At 40.6% G+C, this 24,549-nt stretch overlaps 1 protein-coding gene across 4 annotated transcripts in view; it reads left to right on the plus strand.

Moving 5' to 3' along the window:
- The first annotated feature begins 4,191 nt into the window (after positions 1 to 4,191).
- The window catches only part of aldh1a3 (aldehyde dehydrogenase 1 family, member A3), a 39,779-nt gene continuing 19,421 nt past the window's right edge, over positions 4,192 to 24,549 (plus strand). For all 4 annotated transcript variants that reach the window (XR_012592467.1, XR_012592468.1, XR_012592470.1 and 1 more), the window contains exons 1-5: positions 4,192 to 4,334; positions 4,502 to 4,606; positions 5,196 to 5,336; positions 10,608 to 10,737; positions 15,167 to 15,228. Coding sequence is in view for 1 of the 4 variants with exons in the window: in XM_074623943.1 (XP_074480044.1) it covers positions 4,236 to 4,334; positions 4,502 to 4,606; positions 5,196 to 5,336; positions 10,608 to 10,737; positions 15,167 to 15,228 (537 nt within the window). In the remaining 3 variants the exon portion in view is untranslated. The remainder of the gene's footprint in view (positions 4,335 to 4,501; positions 4,607 to 5,195; positions 5,337 to 10,607; positions 10,738 to 15,166; positions 15,229 to 24,549) is intronic.

The following is a 24,549-nucleotide window of genomic DNA, read 5'->3' on the forward strand; positions in this document are numbered from 1 at the left end:
GTCAGCAATTAAACACTGAACGTTTCAAAATGTTTTTGAAGCATCAGCGGGTTCTTGAGAAAGATGTTAATAGAAATAAAGAACAGAATATAATTTTTGTGCGTGGGTGGGTTACTTTGAGTCAGGGTGAAGACTGGAGTTAAACATAAATGAATAAATAAATAATGTCGATAAAGGTCAACTATATAAATGTAATGTAAATATGTCCTTTTTTTGTCTGTATAATAGAATAGATAATTGTGTAAGTGAATGTGTCTAAGTGGATATGTATATGAATGTGTGTGTAGCTATAGACATGTATATACTGTATGTATATGTATCTATATATGAGGTTGGATGTATGTATATGAATATGAACTTACCTCTTGACACTGCTGTATTACAACGGGTAGCACCTTTTTTCTTTTTTTTTAATATATGTTGTTGCTGCTGTCTGTATGTCCCTTTATAAGTATGTGTATGTATTCCTTTAAACTTAAATTAAAAAAAAAAAAATAAAAAAAATAACAACTGTTTTATTCCTTTTAGATTTCGAAAAAGCTTTTGTCTCACTCTGGTAGAAGAGTAGAAGAGCCTGTCCCTACAATTGATTGTAAATGGTACAGGGGGGGAAATGTGTGACATAATTACAGTTACTTTGTCTTCATTTTCACAACGTAGCCTACAGTAGGTTCAGCGTGAAAATGCTTAACTTAAAATGCTTTACATTAAAAATCTCATACAAAGTATACAAAGTGAAAACGGTCTGCAACAAATTGGGTGATGCATTATTATGTTTATAGGAGCATAACAGCACTGTGCATGTTCATCATTTAATTCTAATCATTTATGCATTAATTTTTTTAATAGAACAATCATAAAAAGTGCAACAAATATGTTATTATTATTGTATTGCATACCCATAGTACAGATTATTCAGTGGTCATTTCCTAAAAAAAAACAAATGCATCTTACACAGAAGTATGAAAGCTATAGTACAAATTCCTGTAGAAAACTTTCATTTTATTACACATCAGTACTACAGGCAGTACTCTATAGCAATATTATGTAATTCAGTTAAGGTATTATACATACTGCTATATGTCTGTGGCTTTGATACAGTGATCTGGAGCCCTATTGATGGCACAACATTTTTTTTGTTTACAGTTAAGGTAATAATTTAGTGTAAGTCAGTTCAGCTCTTTACATTCATTTGTTTGCATATTGAAGCTTTGTTGTGAAAACCGAACCAAAGCAATGGTAAAACATGGTAAAATAATGTATGAAAAACATCAATTTTAGAATATTGTTTTTTATTTATTTCGAAGAATGTGGCAAACAAATGGAAACAGTTGACTTCTCCAGAACACGGATGTGAAACCGGGTTACAGTATTAGTCCAACCCTTTTTAAAGGTCCCATATCGTGCTCATTTTCAGGTTCAAACTTGTATTTTGGGTTTCTACTAGAACATGTTTACATGCTTTAATGTTCAAAAAAACACTTTATTTTCTCTATTTTATCTGCCTGAATATGCCTGTATTCACCCTCTGTCTGAAACGCTCTGTTTTAGCGCATTTCAATGGAATTGCAACGGAATTGCGTTGCTAGGCAACAGCTTGGGTCCATGTCTTACTTCCTGTCAGCTGATGTTATTTGCATACACTGCAACAGGAAATAAACTGGGACACATTTAGAATGTTTACGTTTAAAAACCGTGTAATGGTCTAAATATTGTATATTTGTGACATCACAAATGGACAGAAATCCAAACGGCTTGTTTCAAACTCGCAATTTCTGAATACGGGCTGTCTGTATTTTTCCGTCTATTGAGCGTTTTGGTAGTTTAACAGTATATATACAGCACTTAAACCTGTTTTATAATACAAAAGACATGAAAATCTCACTTTTTACAATATGGGTCCTTTAAAGGATAAGTCTTCTCATATTTGTCAACAGATCTCATGTAGAGCCAAACCAGCAATGAATGAATCTACTAACAAGTATTGTGTGTGTATCAAAGCCTGATATATCTTCTTCCTCTGTGCCATAGAGCTCCACTGATGTCCAAAAACACATTAAAAAGACATCAATAAGCCTCTCTGTTGCATTGGGTAACAGAAACACTCATTACAACACCAAATGTGGATTAAAAAAAGTTCCAGACCAATGCACTACCTGCTCCTGTTTGACTAACATTTGATAAAAACTACAGTGGCTTTGTTCGATACTTGTTTTCTGGCCTCATCTAAAGAATACTTATGGTGGCCATGTCGATCTGTCACTCGCTGTTAATCCCTCAAACTGTTTGAGCAATGAATCCAGTGCAGGTTCCTGCTTATTTGCATGGGTCTGGGCTCATGCTTTGCATTTCATATTGTTTCCCCGACTGATCCATCCTGCCAAGCAACCCCCCCCCCCCCCCTTCGTACAATCCCTTTGAGTCTCTCTCTCTCTCTCTCTCTCTCTCTCTCTCTCGCTCTCTCTCTCTCTCTCTCTCGCTCTCTCTCTCTCATTATGAAGTGTTAGAAAGTTGCTGAAGTGAGAAATGAGCCTGCGAAAGCCCGTTGTCCTAATTAAACTTTGACATAAAGAGTGACAAGAAGCGATGAAGGGGAAACAATAGCAGACTGTGTGTGAGTGCGGGCTCGGAGCAAGCAGGCAGCTTTGTCCTCAAGAACAAAAGCATTTGTTTGCATGTGTTCAACTCCATTTAACTTCACCAGGCCCAGGTGCAAAAAACAACTTTGCGAGGAACATCACAACTCATAACACCTTCGCACGGTTGATGAACAGCCTGCGGTCAGTCGAAATAGGGCCTACAGAAGCAGATCAAAGCTGCTGTGTTGCGATGTAAATATTGTGCAGCAGAATTAATTCAGTCTCATTACTTTCATTGTCTGGACTGAAAGACACAGCCAAATAATTCAGGTGTGAAATTTTACTCTCGACTCTCCCTTAAAGGTTCCCTATACGATATCCAGGGCGTTAGCAAACAACCATTAGCTATATAGAGGAGTAATGTCTACCTGAGCAGAGAATGAAGTCTCTCCCTCTGTGTGTGTTAATTCGAGCTTCTCTGTGCTTTGTTGACATAGCCGGGCCGGCAGCATGTGCTTTTAGTGCATGTGAGGGTGCCCCACTGGCTAGCTCACCGCCGCTGCCCTCATACAGCGGTAACAGCTGATAATGCCGTCACACCGCAGCTTCCGGTTCCCCCTCAGGTTAACACTGTAGCTCTGTCAGTGGTTAGAACTGTAAACACCAGGGCTGTGTATTGGCAAGAATCTGGTGATACGATACGTATCACGATACAGGGGTTACGATTTGAAATATTGCGATATATTGCGATTTTTTAAAATCTAATTTTAGGAAAACTGTCATAGTATAAAGAACACACCACAATATGCATAAAATCTGAGTAAAAAAAAAAGTTGACTTTCTTTATGCAATCAGAACAGTGGGATGTGCATTTGAATTTATCACAGTCCAGAGTAAGTCCAGTGCAAATGAAATTAAGTATTGACTGAGTTCATCTTTGCATGTAAACTATTAATTAAAAATCAATACAGTGTTTTTGAGAATTGATACGGTATAACAAAACATAATATCCCAATAATAAGCACCGTTAGCTGCTAGCTGCCGGCTCAGCTGTCGCCATGTTGAGAGGTGTGGAGGCAATAGAAATGCTCAGAATTTAGAATTTAGCACCTCTAAGTGGCCTCACACAGACAGCTTGTGAATTATTTCACACAGACACACACACACACACACACACACACACACACATACTGTAGGGGCATTTGGGGATTTTTGTTGGAGGTGCAACACTGGAGGTGGAGGTGCATGATTGTAGCGGACAGCAGCGTTGGTGGTTGTGTGTGCTCATCCCACCAGTTCAAATGAAAATAAAAATGCTCTGCAGTTTATTCACCGTGGTCATGACGGGACATGGTGGCTGCCTCTCACAGCCCAAGCATGAAGGTACAACAGCAGGTAAGTGTATCACATGACCACCATCCACCCCTATTCACACAGCATTAGGAATTAGTAGGATACATGTTGCAGGACATTTCCAAGGTTGTGTAAGAACAAGAATCCCCCTCAGAGAAGGGCCCTTGATCTGAGCTGAGGGGCGGAGTTGGAGGGAGGAACTCCACACTCTTATAAAAAGCCAGTGGATGGGCCGACAGTGTTGAGTAGACAGAGCAGACTGACTGACTGGCCCTGGACTGTATAGGTTACTGCTGACCCAGAATGGCACAGAACGGGACAACAGAGAACGGAGTGGCTGAAGGGATCCCAGCTTTGCCTTTTCCTCAGCCTGTGGAGGTCCGGGAGGTCAGACACACCAAGGTAAGGAGCTCTACATATAGAAACCCATGCAGTTCAACTGCTGTAGGTAGGCTGGGGTTGGAAGCATTTACTCTCATTGTGTTATTAACTGTGATGATAGTTTAAAACAGGTGTCAGTTGAGGCACAAACCAAAGCCATATTACAAACAACTATCCACTTTCCACAGATTTTTATTGACAATGAATGGCACACATCCAGCAGTGGAAGGACATTTCCAACTATCAACCCAGCAACAGGTGTCACAATCTGTGAGGTGGAAGAAGCAGACAAAGTAAGAAGGCATAATTTTACGTTATTATTATTGTTATTATTATTATTGTTATTATTATTATTATTATTATTATTATTATTATTATTATATGATGCATTTAAACTTATAAGGCCTAATACTACTGAATAATTAAGACCTTGAATAAACATTGTTTATCTGCTTTGGTCCTAAATCAATAGGAAAAAACTTTTTTTTGCCATAATTTAACCTGTGATTTTAATGTTTTGTGTTTATCAGAAGAATGTCTCTGAAGTCCAGCATGACATAAATAAATGACCAAATAGATGAGAAACTTTTGCAAAATTTGGTATAAAACTTTTTACCGCAGGCTGAGAGACATTTTGATAACTGGAGGTATAACGTGCGGTTGAAAACCGAAATATTCAAAAATAATATTATTATTATTATTACTACTACTTTAGCTAATATTACGCATTAGAAACTGGTCGTGGTTCTTCGGTCTGTGGGCGCAGCCCGCCTGGCAGATTGTAACCTTAGTTTGCAGTAGAGTTGTTTTCTAGCTCCGGGAGTGTCCTGTGTGTCCTCCTCACATTGTCTCGCTTTACTGAGCTTCGTTTTTTCTGTGTAGGAAGATGTGGACAAGGCGGTGGAGGCAGCCAAGGCGGCCAAGCAGAGAGGCTCTGTGTGGCGGAGGATGGATGCGTCCAGCCGCGGCAGACTGCTGAACAGACTGGCCGACCTGCTGGAGAGAGACCGGCTGCTGCTGGCGGTGCGCTCACTCACTGTTACCTTCTCTATGCTCCAACACTCTACTGTAGGACATATAGCCGCTCATTACCACTTACCTTCTCTATGTTCCCTCTCTACTATAGGATATATAGAGAGGTCATGTGTTCTGAGGACAGCTGCTGTTTAGAGGCAACGTGACTTTTCTGAATTGTTCGTACTGTTCCGTAAACAGCTCACACATTTTACTGTCAAATTTAAACTATTTTTTTCCTTGAAAATATGATGGACGTATACGCTTCAAGAATTTGCAGATTCATTTTATTTTGGGATTTTTAAAGATGCATTCCTAAGTGGGTCATTCTGTAGTTCAGTTCAATTATCTAGAAGACAAATAACTTGATTAAAAACAATCTTAATTATGGGGGAACGATGGAATCGTCAGATTTACTTCAGACTAAATATGAATTAATTCCAAAAATTAAAAAAAAAATGTAGCACTAGTGTTTGATACATGATGAGATATTATGAACCGGTCAGAATGACAACAGAGTGCCCGGTCACTGGTTTCCAGTGATAGAAAAATTATAAAATGATATAATATATAAGGCAATTTATATATAAGACAATATTTAACATGTAACAATACCACTCTTCATTATTAACATGTAACAATAGCACTCATAAATCATTCAAAATGTCACTTCAGTAAAAGGACAGGAGTTAGCAAAATGTACTTAAAAGTCAAAAGTATATCCTATTTATGTCATTTGATTATTATTACTGATGCATTAACTTGTAATTATTGTAATTGTAGTATTGTTGTATCTGCTCTAGGTGGAGAAGGTTGTAGGTATTGGGTAGTTTATTTTATTGTATAACAATGCATCATATTTTATAGTTATTATAGATTTTTTGTCAAGTAACTAGCTGTTAGATAAAAAGTAAAATACTTTCCTTTGAAATGTACTGAAGTAGAAATATAGATTACCATAAAATGGAAATACTCAAAGTACGACAACATCGGAACTGTAGCCACCTTAGTAAAAGTTAATCTCAACCACTGCTCATTTATTTCTTCTTACAAACAGATTTCCTCTTTGCTGAATCTTTTTTACATAAACTCAGTGTCAGATGTGAAAAACACATATTCCCTTAATGAGCAGTCTTTGTAGTACACAACATGCTATATGTTTCATCTGAACGACAACGTGTTCCTTTTTCTCCTGTTGGTTCAGATATTATTCATAACAATAGATGTCAATTATAAAAGTGCAGCTTCATAAGAAACAAATTTACGGGATTTTCCTGCAGCTGAAAAATGTCCCATGTGCTGTCATGATGTTGACTTATTCATATCAGGGATTGGCCTATATTATTGCATGACATCATGACACTGTGACCCCACCCCAGTCTCCTTTGTCTCTTTGTAATGATTGCTGGATGTTACTTTCCCTCTCTTTCAGATAATATTTGGAATGAAATCCCCGTTGCTGTGCCTATTCACTCTGTTTAGCTGCCAGCTTGCATTAAGATTTAGATCTGTAAATGAACCCTTACAGATGTGAGTGAAGTAATAATACCAGATTGCATGTGACTGCTAATTGCAAACATGCTCTGGAGTGGTAGTGTGCAGGGTATGGCTAATTACGCTAAATTCCCAGCTATGTTTGGGGGAAATAAAGACCAGATTCGGACCATTTAAAGGTACAGTAAAGTAGAGCAGTGGCTCCAGTATCTGCTAGAGCTGCAGAGCCTCACTTCTTCTGATTTTTCTTTTTACAATGAAATAAAAGTCCAGTAAGCATGGTATAGAAGTTAGTTCACAATATCGTGTAAATCATGTCTGACACATTCAAACATAATCATTAATTATTATGCATCTATCATAATCTATTAATTATTTTATTTTATTAATTATTTCTTAATTTTACATGCGTGGCTTATAGTTATGAATTATCAAGTCCCTGTACATTGCAGTGGACCATGGTGGTTGACATCACATTCATCCCATCCATTCAGCCTCATACAACTCAGTGCTTTTGCAGCCCAAATGTTGGCATTGTATGTTTCTGCAAACCACAGATATATTGAATGTTGACTTCTTTTTTGTTGTTGCATTCTGTCAGAGCAAGTGACGCAGTATATCGAGCGGCCATTATTGAAAGTTACGCGGTGATAATAACGAGTATAACAAGCGAGAAAGTCCACCAAACAAACACAGGACTTTGACCCAGGAGACCGCTGTTCGTGTCCCGTGTGAAACCCAAGCTGCGTTCCATTCCACACTCTACATAAACACAGTACTCCCTAATCCCTGCTCAGGGAATATAGGTTAAGGGAACTTCCTTCGTCAAAATTCCTCCATTCGGAACACCCTGCAACGTCACCAATAGACGGGTTTCTATGCAACGTCATCACAGAAGAGATGCGCGCGCAACTGGGGGGCAGAAAGCACGGCCTGTCTGTCATGCTCCACAGATGGATAAGAATGAACTGACCAACAGCAGGGTGATCGACAAACACTCTAAGGAAATATTTATATATATTAAGCGACTATGCCTTAAAACTTAACTTAAAACTTAGACCGTAGTCTACCGGGGCCGCTAACGTTCGTTTCATTTTGAATCGGACATATCAGCAATACTGTATTGACTTTTACCGTTTTGTTTCCGACTGAGGGCTAACCGCTAACGTTAGCTATTAACCAGCAACACGCTATTGAATAGAGAGCCTTCAGGGGTCTAATGTTAATGTTCACCTGGCCGACATACAAAGAGCTGCTGAGTGACTGGTTGGACTAATAACAAGACCAAAATCCAAGATCCAGTTTTATATTAACGTATACCTGTTGAGGAATCGCTGAGGAAAAAGTGTCTGGCGGCGGCGGCCATCAAGAGGGACTCACGTAACTTAACTCGGACCAAACAGACTCTGGTTCCCCAAATCACACTTATGTCTGATCTAATGTCCATTTCATAACAGGTGATAATAATAAACAAATCTCATACTAATACGTCATGTGATAATGGTATCTGGTGGTCAGAACCCCGCAGTGGTCTAGTATAGTTAACAGGAATGTACAAAAAAAAATTAATATCTACATTGATTACAACGGCTGCCAAAGCGTTTTTGTTCCCTGAATGCGCACACACCCAGTAATGTTTATATACAGGAAACCCGTCTATGCAGACATCACTTCCTCTGTGCGTTACCCTGGTCATTTAAACACCTCAGATACCTGTTCCCGCTACTTTGGAAATTTTACACTACTGAAGTATTATATTGAATTTATATTGAAAATGAATAAATTTGGTGGTCTCCTGCCTCCCTGAATTATAGTTGTAACAGTGATGTCTCCAGAGCACAACGCCAGCTGCAGTGCTGTACTCAACTGTTGGTTAGTTTCTAACTACAACAGCTAACATTAGCACTGACCACAAACAGTAACGTTTGTTGTAATATTGAAGTTATACAGAGCTGTAACTTCAAAATTGGTTTGGCTAGTATAGCCCTATGCCAGCGCTCCAGCAAGGCGCAATGACTGATGGGTAATCTTGCTTGTCAACTGCAGTGAAGTGAAGAGCCATTCTTCCCTACACAGTACACAGATCCCTTTGAACTGAGCATTTTTACTCCCTACGGTTTGGAATCTTACTTAACATGGCTGAACACTCTGAGCAGTACACTTCGCATGGAGCTACTAGTCCAGGGGTCAGCAACCTGCAGCTCTGGAGCCACATGCGTCTCTTTAGCTCCTCTCCAGTGGCTCCCTGTGGATTTTGAAAAATGGAAATGAATAACTGTTTTTTGTTTACATTTTCCTTTTTATTTATCATTGTTGTAGGTCTATGGTACAACGGTACGACGGAGTATTGGGGCCACATTGAGAAAAAAAAAAAAAATCGGAGATTTCGAGAATAAAGTCAGAAGTTTACGAGAAAAAAAGTCGTAATATTCCGAGAATTAATTCAGAAGTTTACGAGAAAAAAAGTCGTAATATTCCGAGAATTAAGTCTGAAGTTTACGAGAAAAAAAGTCGTAATATTCCGAGAATTAATTCAGAAGTTTACGAGAAAAAAAGTCTTAATATTCCGAGAATTAAGTCTGAAGTTTACGAGAAAAAAAGTCGTAATATTCCGAGAATTAATTCAGAAGTTTACGAGAAAAAAAGTCGTAATATTCCGAGAATAAAGTCAAAGTATTATAAAGTAGTAATTTTAGGGGTTATTTTCTTTTTTTTCTCATAAAGTTATGACTTTATTCTCTAAATATTACGACTTTGTTTCTCGTAAAGTTATGACTTTATTCTCATAATATTACAACCTTTATATATTTAAGGATCACAAATTTGATCTCTTTTTCATGACGCTCAGCACGACTTTCAACAACGTATTTTTTGTGCGTTTTCAAACAAATGTTCAGCAACACGTCACACACGTGTCAATTCCCACTTCAGTCTTTTAAAATACAATTACTTAGTTAGTTATAGGAAAAGATCACAGTTGGGGTTAAAATAACACCGGAAGTGCCGCAACTTAAGTACAGAAGTTACAAAACAAAAACGATTTAGTTAGCTTTAGGAAAAGATTGTGGTTTGGGTTAAAATAACTCATGATGTGCCGTAACTACAGAAGTTACATGACAAATAAAACAACTTTGACTTATGGTTTCACACGGGACACAAGCAGCTGTCTCCTGGGCAAAAGTCTGGTGTTTTTTGACTCACCCATCTACAACAGCCTCCTCCCTACCTGGCATTTACTGCTCACTATACTTCCCGGTTCACGATTACGTGGATAATCATAAGAATTGAATTTGTGATGGTCAGCACGAAATCAATTCTGAAAAGTGTACACAAATCAATACATTAAATTTTGTGACTATTTCACGAGCTGCTGTGCGACTGGGCTGTGAGGTCTGTCACACATCACATCAATGATCAGACAGGTTTGACACAAGGTGTATCCAGATTCTCTAAATCACTTCATTTGGAGGTCAAACAGAGATCGAGTGAAACGTTGCTAATCATCCCTCATTACACAGGAAAACTACAGTAAGTACAGTACAGGAGGTCCAAGGGGAAGCAGGAAGTGTGATGGAAGTGTACAACAGACAGTTTGGGTGATAATTTTACCGTTCGCCTTCATTTTGTCTTCCAAATAAGTTTGACTAACCATAGCAGCAATAGTTAAGTCGAAGCTATATAATTAGGCAGCCTTGCATCATTTACAGTTGCTTTAGAGCAGTTCTGATTTTGCCAAGATTTGAATGCTACGTGCTTGACGTGATGCTAGTTTGCCTCGTTCTTTAGACCCTGGAGACTCTGGACACGGGGAAGCCCTTCCTGCAGTCCTTCTTCATTGACCTGGACGGCAGTATCAAAACCCTTCGTTACTATGCGGGCTGGGCCGACAAGATCCATGGCAAGAGTCTACCTGTAGGTGAGTGTGTGTCTCATCTCATTCTAACTCTCAAGAATTCAACAAAAGACAACAAAGATGTGAAACATCCTGTGAGGAAAACCTTTACATGCAGCCATTGTTAAAAACAACAGACAGCAGAGACAACCACACAGTAACACAAATAAACCCAAAGAATATATTCTGTATAGCCTACTGTGTATATACTGTATAAATATGTATGTGTGTCTACACAGGATGCGTTCGGGCACAGTACTGCTGCGTAGGTCACCTACATTCCAGCAGCACTCAGAGTTCAATGAATAGATTTATTTAGATTTATTAAAGGGGACATATTGTAAAAAGTGAAATTTTTAGGTCTTTTACATTATAAAGCAGGTTTAAGTGCTATATAAATACTGTTAAACTATCAAAATGCTCAATATATTGAGAAATACACACAGCCCGTAATCAGAAATTGTGCGTTTGAAACCAGCCATCAGGCTTTCTGTCTAATTGTGATATCACAAATATACAATATTTAGACCATTACACTGTTTTAAATGTAAACACTCTAAATGTGTCCCAGTTTATTTCCTGTTGAAGTGTATGCAAATAACAACAGCTAACAGGAAGTAAACATGGACCCAAACTGTTGCCTAGCAACGCAGTTCCGTTGCAATTCCGTTGCAATTCCGTTGAAATGCACTGCGTCTGTCTGCGTTTCAGACAGAGGGTGAATACAGGTATATTCAGGCAGACAGTATGAGGAAAATAAAGTGTTTTTTGAACATTACAGCATGTAAACATGTTCTAATAGAAACACAAAATACAAGTATGGACCTAATAATGAGCACGATATGGGACCTTTTATTAATATAGCTCCATGACCAGCGCACCGCTGGGAAACAAGTTAATTACAGTGCAATTGACTGGGCCCGGTTCAGGATTGTCCTCAGCCCTGGGTGGTATCTCATCCAGCCTCTTAATACTTCCCCCCTCTTGTCAGATTCTACTTTGCATCTCCTCTGCCTCTGCAGGACAGCAGATAGACAAAACACGCTTTGCCTTTTCCTCCTGATTAGATCCCAATAGAGCGGTGAGAGACGTAAGGCACGGCAGGACAAAAGGAAGAGGAAGAGGCTGAGATAGTAATCAGTGAGGTGCAACAGGCTGTGAGGATTAACAATCAGTGTTGGTTCAATGCCTCATCGAGCCGGCAGCCACTCAGCGAGTAATCCCCACCTTTACACTGGAGCAGTTTCACTACCAGTCATCAAGATGAGACGCATAATTGAGTTGTAGTTTGATATGAAAATAACACAGTTGTAGCTAGCTACATAAACACTGTGAAATGCTTTATTAGTAGAGCTGCTGCATTGACTGATAGTTCCATTGGATGCAGATGAAGCCAAAGTAACAGTTTTTTTGGATAAGTCGGGGATAGACAACTCACTGGAAACCTTGGCATACCTACTACAACAGCAGAAATAAAGATGGGATGACGATAAGAAGTCCAAAATAAGAGCCTACAAATGCAGTTAAATGTAACAATGCATTTCCAGCCAGCTATGTGATTAATAATAACTCATTCAGCAGACAGATTTAGACAGAGACAGAAAGAAACCAAAAGTATTTGCTAGGGCTGTCAAAGTTAACACGATAATAACGTGTTAAGGCAAATTAGTTTTAACGCCAAATTTCTTTAACGCATTAACGCAATTTTTAGGTTGCAGTGGGTTCAGTTTTAAAGCTAGAGTGAAGATACTGGCATCATATGAAACTAGAATACCCAAGGAATCCGTGTATGAGGTTAAATAACACTCCAAGCGTATGCTAAATTTTGGAAAGGTAAACCTGGCATTTTCAAAGGGGTCCCTTGACCTCTGACCTCCAGATATGTGAATGTAAATGGGTTCTATGGGTACCCACGAGTCTCCCCTTTACAGACATGCCCACTTTATGATAATCAAATGCAGTTTGGGGCAAGTCATAGTCAAGTCAGCACACTGACACACTGACAGCTGTTGTTGCCTGTTGGGCTGCAGTTTGCCATGGTATGACTTGAGCATATTTTTTATGCTAAATGCAGTACCTGTAAGGGTTTCTGGACAATACCTGTCATTGTTTTGTGTTGTTAATTGATTTACAATAATAAATATATACATACATTTGCATAAAGCAGCATATTTGTCCACTCCCATGTTGATAAGAGTTTTAAATACTTGACAAATCTCCCTTTAAAGGTCCCATATCATGCTCATTTTCAGGTTCATACTTTTCTACTAGAACATATTTACATTCTGCATTGTTCAAAAAAACTTTTATTTTCTTCATACTGTCTGCCTGAATATGCCTGTATTTACCCTCTGTCTGAAATGCTCCGTTTTACTGCATTTTGACAGTATTGCGACGAAATTGCGACGAAATTGCAACAGAATTGCGTTGCTATGCAACAGCTTGGGTCCATGTGTACTTCCTGTCAGCTGATGACATTCACATATACTGTAACCAGGAATAAACTGGGACACATGTAGAATTTTTACGTTTAAATCTGTGTAAAGGGTCTTAATATTGTATATTTGTGACATCACAAATGGACAGAAATCCTGACAGCTTGTTTCAAATGCAGAGTATCTGAATACGGGCTGTGTGTATTTCCCTGTGGATTGACTGTTTCGATCCTTTCACAGTATTTATAAAGGACTTAAGCCTGCTTTATTATTACATGAAAATCATAATTTTTTATAATATGGGAATTTTTAAGGTACATTTTGAAGAGATAAAAAATGTGCGATTAATTTGCAATTAATTGCGATTAATCATGGACATTCAATATTTGAATTGATTGACAGCCTAACCACACTAGTTACAGCTGTTTATCCTAAGTTTGGATCCAAGTAAAAATGTTTTTTTGAAAGACAAATCTGACCTAAATATACTTGTGATGACCTTTATGTTTATGTTCTCATTCTTATACAAAGTCAAGTTATTCACATCTGAAATATAAATATATGATAACAAAAATGTTAGAGGGCCCAAGACGCTCCACTGTGGGACTCCACATTAGGTCAGGTCGACTACATAAAACTCAACTCACTAAAATCTATCTGATCTGCTCATTTTGAAAGTGATTTTTGATATAACTCCGTCAGTACAGAGGGATATTCCTGCCTCTGATTTTGTATGTAGAACATGAAGTGTCAGTTTGGAATGAGGAGTGTTAGCCTAGCAGAGCTACAGTAGGCCTGGGGCTGTCTGTCTGAGTCTTGTGTTACACTCTAACAGTAGCTTCCACCGACACGTTGTGTATAAGGATGTTCCCAACTGACTTGAGTGAATGTTACAGTAATCTGTGACTGAACATCGACTCACCCAGTGACTCAAAGATAAAGGCAGCTGGAGATGAGTCCTGCTATAGGGGTGTCTCTCCCAGTCTGTGATCAGTCACATGGGAAACTGGAGAAGGTCAGGGTGCAGACTGGGAGGCCAGGTTTGACCAGTTATCTGCAGAGCCTCTGACACGTCCATGTACTGTACAACTTGTGTCACGTAAAGGAGTGTTGATCTCATTGTTAGTACTGGTTGGACATTCTAAAAGGATTCATGTAAAAACAACTTAACAATACAACAGAGATATTGCATTGTATTTTCTAGCCGTGAGGTTGCAGATTGCAACCAAATTAAACTTCTCCTGTGTGCATGTACGGTGGCCGACGTAGACATAAATGGCTCATTCTAAGGTAACGAAAACACAGGTCTTATTTTCAGGTGATTATACACCAAAGAAAACATACTTTTTAATATTATAATCCATTTTTGACAATAGATCCCCCTAATTGTTATACACCGGTCCTTTAAAGAACCAACAAGCCCTCCAAATGAAATTGTGTGGCTGTATTCGAAACCGCCTACTACATACTACTGACGAACGCAGTATGCAAATTACAGTACATACTGCATCCTGCGTTCCTCAGTAGTATGCAGTGTGTGACGGTTAAAGCGATTTTGTATTTAGCAGTATGCTAGACCAGGTTTTAGCCTTTAAACCAGCTCTTAAAGCACTGGACAAAAAAACTAACTCGTACCACTATTACAATATTATCGAAAAATACAACTTTGATTTTGTTTTTTGTTCACATTCACACCTGGGAGCATCCCAGTACAACCACAGTCTGATTTGCTGGCCACTGAGCAGCTCCACTGGAGCGTCTTTTTGGGTTAAGTGCCTTGCTCAAGGGCACCTCAGTTGTGGTAATGAAGGAGGGGCAAGCGCTGCTTTTCACTTTCCCCATCCAGATTTATCCTGCCGGTCCGGGGGATTGAACCAGCGACCTTCCGGTGTCCGGCTCGCTTTTCTTACCTTTGGATAAATTTTAAAAAATGATATTGTCAGTGTCTAAATAATAAGCTCCACATAGAGTACAGTGGATCAAACTGATTGTACTTTTTCTTTTCTTTTTTTCCCCAGATGACAGCTTTGTGTGTTTAACCAAACATGAGCCTGTTGGCGTATGTGGAGCCATCATTCCGGTAAGTGCACAGGGAATCTGGTTTGAATTTATAAGCAATAATGTATAATTCTTATTACCATTCACATTACTTTGGCTTGGTGTGAAAATCAAACACACACATACACAGTCACACTGTAAATAAAATAAAACAACATCATTGTTGTTTATGTACTGTTACAGTGTGTGTGTGTGTTTGTGTGTGTGTGTGTGTGTGTGTGTGTGTGTGTGTGTGTGTGTGTGTGCGTGTGTGTGTGTGTGGAGTAAAAGGTACAGGATGTCTGACCATTCTGCTGTAATACAATCTGTTCTTAATAAGCATTTTAAATATCAGAACATTGCACAATATCTCATTTATAACTTGAGTTCAGCACACTTTGGTGATGCCAACTTCTGACAGGCCTATGCTCTGTGGTTTAAGGCTCTGCTCTGCTCTGCTCTGGCTTACTGTACATCTACATATGGATAATCATCATCATAATACATGTGTTTTAACTAAGTTAAAGGTATGCTCTCACAGTTTGGGAAAAAAAACATGATGCAGCTTTGCTGTTCTCTCCAGAGTCAGAAAACATGTATATCAGTTTCATCTCTGTGGATCAGTACAGAGCCCCCCAGGAGCACAGTCTGGGTCACATGACACACTGGGACCCAGAAAGCCGTTTTGCTCTGTACATCCATTCCAAATGAAACAGCTATAGAAGTAGGAAGAAAATTCCTGATTATGACCATTAGGTTCAAAAAGCTGCAGCTGAAATGGGAGAAAACTTTTCCCCTGGGATGTTTGGGCTGCCATGTTTGGATTATACTTGCCAACCCTCCCGATTTTCCCGGGAGACTCCCGTTTTTCATTGCTCTCTCCCGGTGTCCTCCCGGGGTCACAATTCTCTCGTATTTCCTACTGTTTCCACCCGGACGACAATAGAGCTACACCAACTGTCGTTTCCCTGCGGAAGAGAGCAGTCTATGCTTGTTGTGACAGAGCGTAGTTTGAGCTCATGTTTAAGATGGGCTCGCCACAGCGTGCAGCACCCAAAGTTTGGCTTTGCTCCATGCAGCGAAAAGCCGGTATGGTGTGGCGTGGCGTGGCGTGGCGTGGCGTGGCGTGGCGTGGCGTGGCGTGGCGTGGCGTGGCGTGGCGTGGTGTGGCGTGGCGTGGCATGGCCCAAGCCGTTGGAAATAACGGATTTCAGAGCGCAGCGGCGCCGTTCTCGCGTTGTGTCTGAAAGGACCTTCAGTGAGTGAGAGATGGAGAGAGAAATACTCAAGCAGGAGCAAAAATAAATAAAAACAGACGAATATTAGTTTATGCTCGAGATTAACACGCCAAGTTCACACCAGAGGGGCCAATTATTCAGTTTTCTTTACTGGTAGTTAAAGGTAAAATCAAAAATCTAACATAAAAATGCTGTCGCAGTGAACATATTATTTTGTTATTTTCACTATTTTAAAGTCACCAGAATGCAGGAAACTAAGTCTCTGAAACTCACATTTTTCTGGGGGAGGACCCCCAGACCTCCCTCTTTTTTGAAATCCTACCTGTTTTTTAATGTCTCAAGGCGAGTATGGTTTGGATTCATTCAATCTATTTTCATTCCAAACTCGTCACATACGGATGCTTGGTTATGACACCTTGGCATCACTTTTTAACACATTGGGTACCTCACTCAGCTGAAAGTAACTTCAGTTATATAGCCTACGTTACGTACATGATGTAAATCAAATACTTTCTGTAACATACTTGCGTAACTTAAATAAGTCAACGTTTACCTGGTTTCACACAGGACACTAACGGCGGTCTCCTGGGTGAAAACCCTGAGTTTGTTGAACCCGCTGAGTTACAGACGTTTATTTATTTTTGTAGTTTTGGGCCCAATGGCATCACGTGACGGACACAGAAGCCTTTGGAACTTTTACAAACTTTAAATCTGAATTGTTTGCAATTTGAGGTGACCTTACAACATTTTTACACACGCCTGTATGGAAAATGCTGTTTTTTGGGTCGCAGGGGATTTTTGTCTTGCAGTACCAAAGTTGGCCACTGGGGCAAATTAGCAGCAAGACTGACTGCACCATATCTATCCATCCAATATCTGTAACCGCTTATCCACATTTGTACAAAAGTATTTCCTAAAATGTCACAGTGTTCCTTTAAAGGTCCCATATTATAAAAAAGTGAGATTTTCATGTTTTTATATTATAAAGCAGGCTTAAGTCCTATATAAATACTGTGAAAGTATCGAAACGCTCAGCCCGTATTCAGAAATCTGCATTTGATACAAGCTGTCAGGATTTCTGTCCATTTGTTATGTCACAAATATACAATATTTAGACCCTTTACACAGATTTAAACTTGAACATTCTAAATGTGTCCCCATTTATTCCTGGTTGCAGTGTATGTGAATGTCATCAGCTGACAGGAAGTACACATGGACCCAAGCTGTTGCCTAGCAACGCAATTCTGTTGCAATTTCATCGCAACTCCGTCGAAATGCGCTAAAACAGAGCGTTTAAGACAGAGGGGAAACACAGGCATATTCACACAGTATGAGGAAAATAAAGTTTTTTTTAACATTACAGCATTTAAACATGTTCTAGTAGAAACACAAAATACAAGTATGAACCTGAAAATGAGCACGATATCGGACCTTTAATGCAGCAGGCCAGTGAATGGCTCTATCATTTACACTGCTAATATCTCTGGCTTTCTTGGAAATGTATTGAGGCTTAATTGGAACCACTAAAGACTGAACTTAACTTTCCAGAAAAGCACTGATCATAAAATGTGTAGTTCTAGTAAGACAACTGCACTCAATTTAAAAGCCCGGTCTGGCTGTGAGGATGAAACGAAACCCTGGTAAGTGTACCAGAAACCTTATCTTAATCTTTGCTCTCCCTAAACAAGACCTTCTCTCTGCTAATCCCTTTAGGGCTATTCTTACAAGAACACACAGCTCCAATCCTGTGCTGCTTGGATTTACTTTCACACATTGGAATATATGTATTTTTTTCTTTTGATTATAACTTCATCAGATTTAGGGTGGGGCAATGGTATTGTGTTGCACTTTGTGATAGATCCAGACAGACGCATGAGTGTAATTTCGACATCATGACAGAATACAGCCATTCCGTTTTTTATCTTTGAGCATAAGCCTATAACCTCTAATGTTGCTTTGGCAACAAAGGAACAAAACGCCTGTTGTTTGACATGGGAGATTATATCATAAAAGTGAAATTTATACTGAAGGACGTTGTGTAATTACCGAAAGTACTGCTGGCGCGCACACAGCATGAGTCATTGTCAGAGGAAAACAGGGAACCTTTCTCCCCACTTGTGATCCCAAGATCCCTTAATGGCTCAGAGTGTTTCCAAAGTGTAAAAGTTAACAATGCCTAAACAATAAACATGCAGCACTCACATGTATTGCTGTCTAATTTGGGTTTGAGTGCCCAATTATTTGTCCATTGGTTTTCCAACATGGAAATGAGCAACTGGAAAATAATGGACATCTTTTCTGAATTTGTTTACTTTGACTGATCTCCAGTCCCAAAGATTAGAGCTCCTTTTATTATCCTGTATGTCCCTCTAGACCATCATCCAAGTGATAAAGTGGATTTTTTCTGGGAAAACCCAAATACTGATGATGATGATGATGTGCGTGTTGTTTGGATTATTAGCCCCAGTTTGTGCCTCTCGTGTTGTTGTTTTTATTATTTCCATTGGAGAATATTGTTGTGATAATCACAAGGGAGAGACAGAAATAAGATACTGCTTACATCAAATACTTTAAAGGTCCCAAATCGTGCTCATTTTCAGGTTCATACTTGTATTTGTGTTTCTACTAGAACATGTTTACATGCTGTAATGTTAAAAAAAAAAACTTTATGTTTCTCATATAGTCTGCCTGAATATACCTGTATTTACTGTCTGTCTAAAACGATCCGTTTTGGTGCATTTCAACGGAATTGCGTTGCTAGGTAACATGCTAGGGTCCATGTTTACTTCCTGTCAGCTGATGTCGTTCACATACACTGCAGCAGGAAATAAACTGGGACACATTTAGAATGCTTATGTTTAAAACTGTGAAATGGTCTAAATATTGTAGATTTGTGACATCACAAATTGACAAAAATCCTGACAGCTTGTTTCAAAGCACAGTTTCTGAATACGGGCTGTGTGTATTTCTCTGTGGATTGAGCGTTTTGATACTTTCACAGTATTTATACAGCACTTAAACCTGCTTCATGATATAAAAGACATGAAAATCTCACTTTTTACAATATGGGACCTTTAATAAATGTATCATTTAAAAAGAAAATATTCTAGACTCTTCTATCCTTTCTGTTCACAAAATACACAGTATGATTTGGCTGTTTTACAATTAGACTGAAATAGTAGCCCAAATTGACACTTGCTTTTTGCTTTGTTTAGGTATTTAATAAAGCTACGGTACTGCCCAAAGGTCCAATACCTCCAAGGGCCCTCAAGAGCCAGGTTCACTGTATAGCTATTGATTTATGGTAATATGAACACTTCTCACTGCTCATCCATGTCCAGGTATCGGTGACCAACCCTGTCTCCTACAAAATTACGTTCCCAGTACAACTAAACTGCATTCTCAATTACAAGGGATTATTATATATATATTGTAAATTGAAATAAAACAAAAGAAAAACGCAACAAAACTACTTGGTTAGGTTTAGTATAAAACATTATGGTTTGTGTTCAAATGACTACGTTTGTTACGTCATTTAAGCCCTGGGTGTACATTCAAATGAGTCAACGTTGACTTGTTTTCACACAGGACATGAACAGCGGTCCTGTGTTTGTTTGACCCATCCACCAGCCCGACTTCCTCCCTACGCAGACTATCATTAGAAATGTATTTGTGATACGTCAAAAACAAACGTAATTCGCAACAAAATACGTTTCCCTCGAAATGTCATTCACACGGCAGTTTCATTGTATGGGAGCGTAATTTTTAGGAGACAGGACTGGCTTAGCAAGGTGACCTATAGACATCCTTCCCAAGATGTTTCCATGCCAGATTGGACATGTAAAGTGGACATTCAATTCACAATCCCTTCCCCATCACCCCGTCTGAAACTCCCCAGAGTCATCTCATTCCGCAACATCAAGTCCATTGATCCCCTCCATCTCTCCGACCTGCTATCTGCTGCCCTCCACCTGGACCCACCCCCCACCTCGCCTGATGATCTCACCAACCACCTCAACGCCACCCTGTCTGCCTCCCTCAACTCACTGGCCCCCCTGAGAACCAAAACTGTTTCATTCAACACCTCCTCCCCCTGGTTCACATCCCACCTCAGAAAACTCAAACAGACCGGCCGCCAACTTGAACGCCTCTGGAGAAAATCATCACTCACTGTTCACCTCGAAGCCTATAAATCTCACCTCATCACCTACAAAGACGCCATCACTGCTGCCAAATCTGACTACTTCTCCACCATCATCAATGACCCCACCCGTAACCCCCGAACCCTCTTCTCCACTGTCAACACTCTCCTCAAGCCTCGTGCCAACACCCTCTCTGACCCCTCACCCGATCTATGTAACTCATTCCTTCAGTTCTTCAGCGATAAAATCACCACCATCAACAACTCACTGCTCCCCGTGTCTGACCCAGCAGCAACCACTCCGACCCCTTTTCTCTCCATCCCTCTGGACCCCCTGACCCCTCCCCCCCAGCACCGCCTCTCCCGGTTCGACCCTGTTGACTCAGCAACCATTGCCAAACTCATCAGCACATCCAAACCCACCACCTGCTCCCTGGACCCCCTCCCGACCCCCCTGCTGAAGTCCTGCCTCCCTGTCCTATGCCCCTACCTCACCGACCTCTTCAACTCCTCACTGTCCCATGGAACTGTCCCCTCAGCCTTCAAAACTGCTGCTGTCACCCCCACACTCAAGAAACCTGGTCTGGACCCCTCCTGTCTCAATCATTACCGCCCTATCTCCAACCTCCCCTTCCTCTCCAAAACCCTTGAACGCCTCGTCTCCACCCAGCTCCAATCCCACCTGCATTCCAACAACCTGCTTGAACCCCTCCAATCTGGCTTTCGCCCCCTCCACAGCACAGAAACTGCACTCCTCCAAGTCCTCAATAACCTCCTCACCTCTGCTGACACCGGAGCCCTCAACATCCTCATCCTCCTGGACCTGAGTGCAGCCTTCGATACCGTGAGTCACAACATTCTTCTCACCAGACTCCAAGACCTCGGTATCGAAGGTACTGCACTCAGCTGGCTCCAGTCATACCTCACCAACAGATCGCACTTCATCTCCCTTCACAACAACTCCTCTGCCACATCCACAGTCACACAAGGTGTTCCCCAAGGCTCTGTACTCGGTCCACTCCTGTTCATAATCTACTTATTCCCCCTCGGTCAGATCCTACGCCACTTCAACCTGGACTTCCACTGCTATGCTGACGACACTCAGATCTACCTCAGCACCAACACCCCTCACAACCCACCGCTCTCCCACATCAACTCCTGCCTCTCTGCAATTAAAGCCTGGATGCAACAGAACTTTTTAAAACTCAACAGCGACAAAACACAACTCCTCCTCATCGGCTCCAAATCCACCCTCACCAAAACCAACAACCTCACACTCAACATCGATGGCACTTCTGTTTCCCCCTCCCCCCAGGCACGTAACCTTGGCGTGATCTTCGACTCCACCCTCTCCCTTGAGCCCCACATCCGCCAACTGGTCAAAATATCCTTCTTCCACCTTCGCAATATCGCAAAAATCCGTCCGTCCCTCACACCCCCTACAGCAGAGAAACTCATCCACGCCTTCATCTCCTCCCGCCTTGACTATTGCAACTCACTCCTCTATGGCATCAGCAACACCTCCATAAATAAATTACAACTGGTCCAGAATGCAGCTGCCCGACTCCTCACCCACACCAAATCATGGCATCATATCACCCCAGTCCTGAAAGACCTTCACTGGCTCCCCGTCTCCCACCGGATCTCCTACAAAATCCTGACCCTTACCTACAAAGCCCTCCACCAACTTGCACCCCCCTATCTCTCTGAACTCCTCTCCCCCTACCAACCTCAACGGTCCCTCAGATCCACCTCAGCTGGTTTACTCTCCACCCCCACGTCCAAACTCCGCAGCTTTGGGGACAGAGCATTCTCCAGGGCAGCTCCCAAGCTCTGGAACTCACTCCCCAATCTCATCAGAGACTCTGATTCCCTCACCACATTCCAGTCCCGCCTCAAAACACATCTCTTCTCATCTGCTTACCCGTAGCCCCCTCCTTCCCCTCCCCATCAGTCCGTGTGTATGTATGTGATTGTGCCTGTGTATGTCGCTTCTTGTCGTTCGTCTCCTGTCTGTCTGTCTGTCTCACACCGTTTTCCCCCCCGACTATGTTAAAGCGTCTTTGAGAATATTATAAAGCGCTATATAAATCTAATATTATTATTATTATTATTATTATGTAATCCCTTCAGTGTGTTCTGGGTGTTCCCCAGGGTCTCCTCCCAGATAGACATGTCCAGAAAACCTCTAAATGACGCTGTCCAGGAGCTGTCCTTATGAGATGGTCAAATTAATGTGAGGGAGCAGGGGTTCTACTCCGAGCTCCTTCCAGATGTCCAAACTTCTCACCCTGTCCCTAAGCATGAGCCCAGCCAGGCTGCAAAGACCATTTCGGCCACTGGTATCCATGATCTAATTTTTTCACTACCCAAAGCTCATGATCCAAGGTGAGGGTTGGACCTGACTGGTAAATTGGCCTTCAGGCTCAGCTCCTTCTTCATCACCACAGTCCGGCACAATGCTGGCATCACTGCAGGCGCCACATCAATCCTCAGGTCCTGAGTATGTTGAAACAAACTACTTTATATAACATGTTGTTTGACCATATTTAAAGTCACATTCGAAGGCTGGACAAAAAGCACACAGTCATAGAGAGAAGTGACATGCAGCAATTGTTCAAATGGGGATAATAGCACACACTTTGAAACAGTCTCTCCTCACGTGGACATACATACAAAATGTAACAGAAGTATTTGTGTGAAGAATGAGTAAAAGGAAAGCTGCATTATGTCACGTCTCTGGCTAATCGCTGCATGAAGTGGGCGTTTTCAGTGGAACTTTTTCAGTGCCAATACAACTTTTCCCAATAAGAGTGTTTCAATGCCATTGTTTATTTTTTCACTTCATGTTTTTATTTTATATCATATCAATTTTATTTCTGATGCCAACGTTTACTGTCACTGTTCTAGCTCCAAACTTAAGGTGCTTCCTGCTTCGTTATCTGATCTCGAGTTCCTCTCTTGAAGAGTGGCCCTGTGTTCAAATCTAGTTTTAAAAGTTTGACTTGGTATGATAAGTTCAAGTATGTATATATTCAATGTCTATGTAGTATATTTTAGTTTGTTCTGAATTGTTTTCTACTTCCAGCTATTGGCTTATCTCTTTCAAATAAAGGGGCAGTGGTGACCTAAAGGTTAGAGAAGTTGGCTTGTGAAAAAGCCCCAAACTCATTGCCACCATTGAGGTTCCCTTGATCAAGTCTAGTAACATGCTGCCATCAGGTGTCTGGGCGAGTGAATGAAAGAGAGACCCAAAATAATGACTATTTGGTCAACAGGCATCTCACACATTTGAAAAAAGTTTGGCTCTGCCACCGAGGAATAAAGTTGTCAAGCGTCTCGAGATAACTTCTGTTATGATTTGACGCTATATAAAAATAAATTGAATTTAAATTGAATTGAATTGACCCAGCCGCTCATTTTACCCCCATTTAACCCCTGTAGCAGATTAACCTGTCAGCCCTTTTGCACGAAAAGGCGTATGACTGCCACGATAACGCGCAAGGTGTTTAGCGTGCAATCAGTACACCTTTCATGATTTCTGTGTGTCATTTGTACGTCATGTATCCTGTACTGACTGCAATGTAAACGCATCCACTTATAAAAGAGTTTGTGATGTAGAATACAAAGTGAGAAAAACACTTACGGAGGGTAAGTTGCGTTTGTGATGTTTGTTACGTGATTGTCACGTGTTTTTTAGTGACGTTTGTGATGTGTTTTCTGGAGTTGTGTTACGTTGTTTCCGTACGTATTTTAGTATTTACTTTACGTTCTTATTATATGCCCAACCATGATGTTTTTACTTGACCTATCTTTTTGTTGCCTGAACCTAAGTTAGTGGTTTTGTTGCCTGAACCTTACTGTGGACATTACCATAGTTTAGTTGCTTGGCGTAAAAATACATGCGAAAATGTGTACTCATGACCCGCGGAATGTCAGAGTAATGTTGTGGTATTTATACGCCTTCCCGTGAGACCGGGTTGAA

The sequence above is a fragment of the Sebastes fasciatus genome, chromosome 2, assembly GCF_043250625.1.
Source record: "Sebastes fasciatus isolate fSebFas1 chromosome 2, fSebFas1.pri, whole genome shotgun sequence".
Classification (NCBI taxonomy): Eukaryota; Metazoa; Chordata; class Actinopteri; order Perciformes; family Sebastidae; genus Sebastes; species Sebastes fasciatus.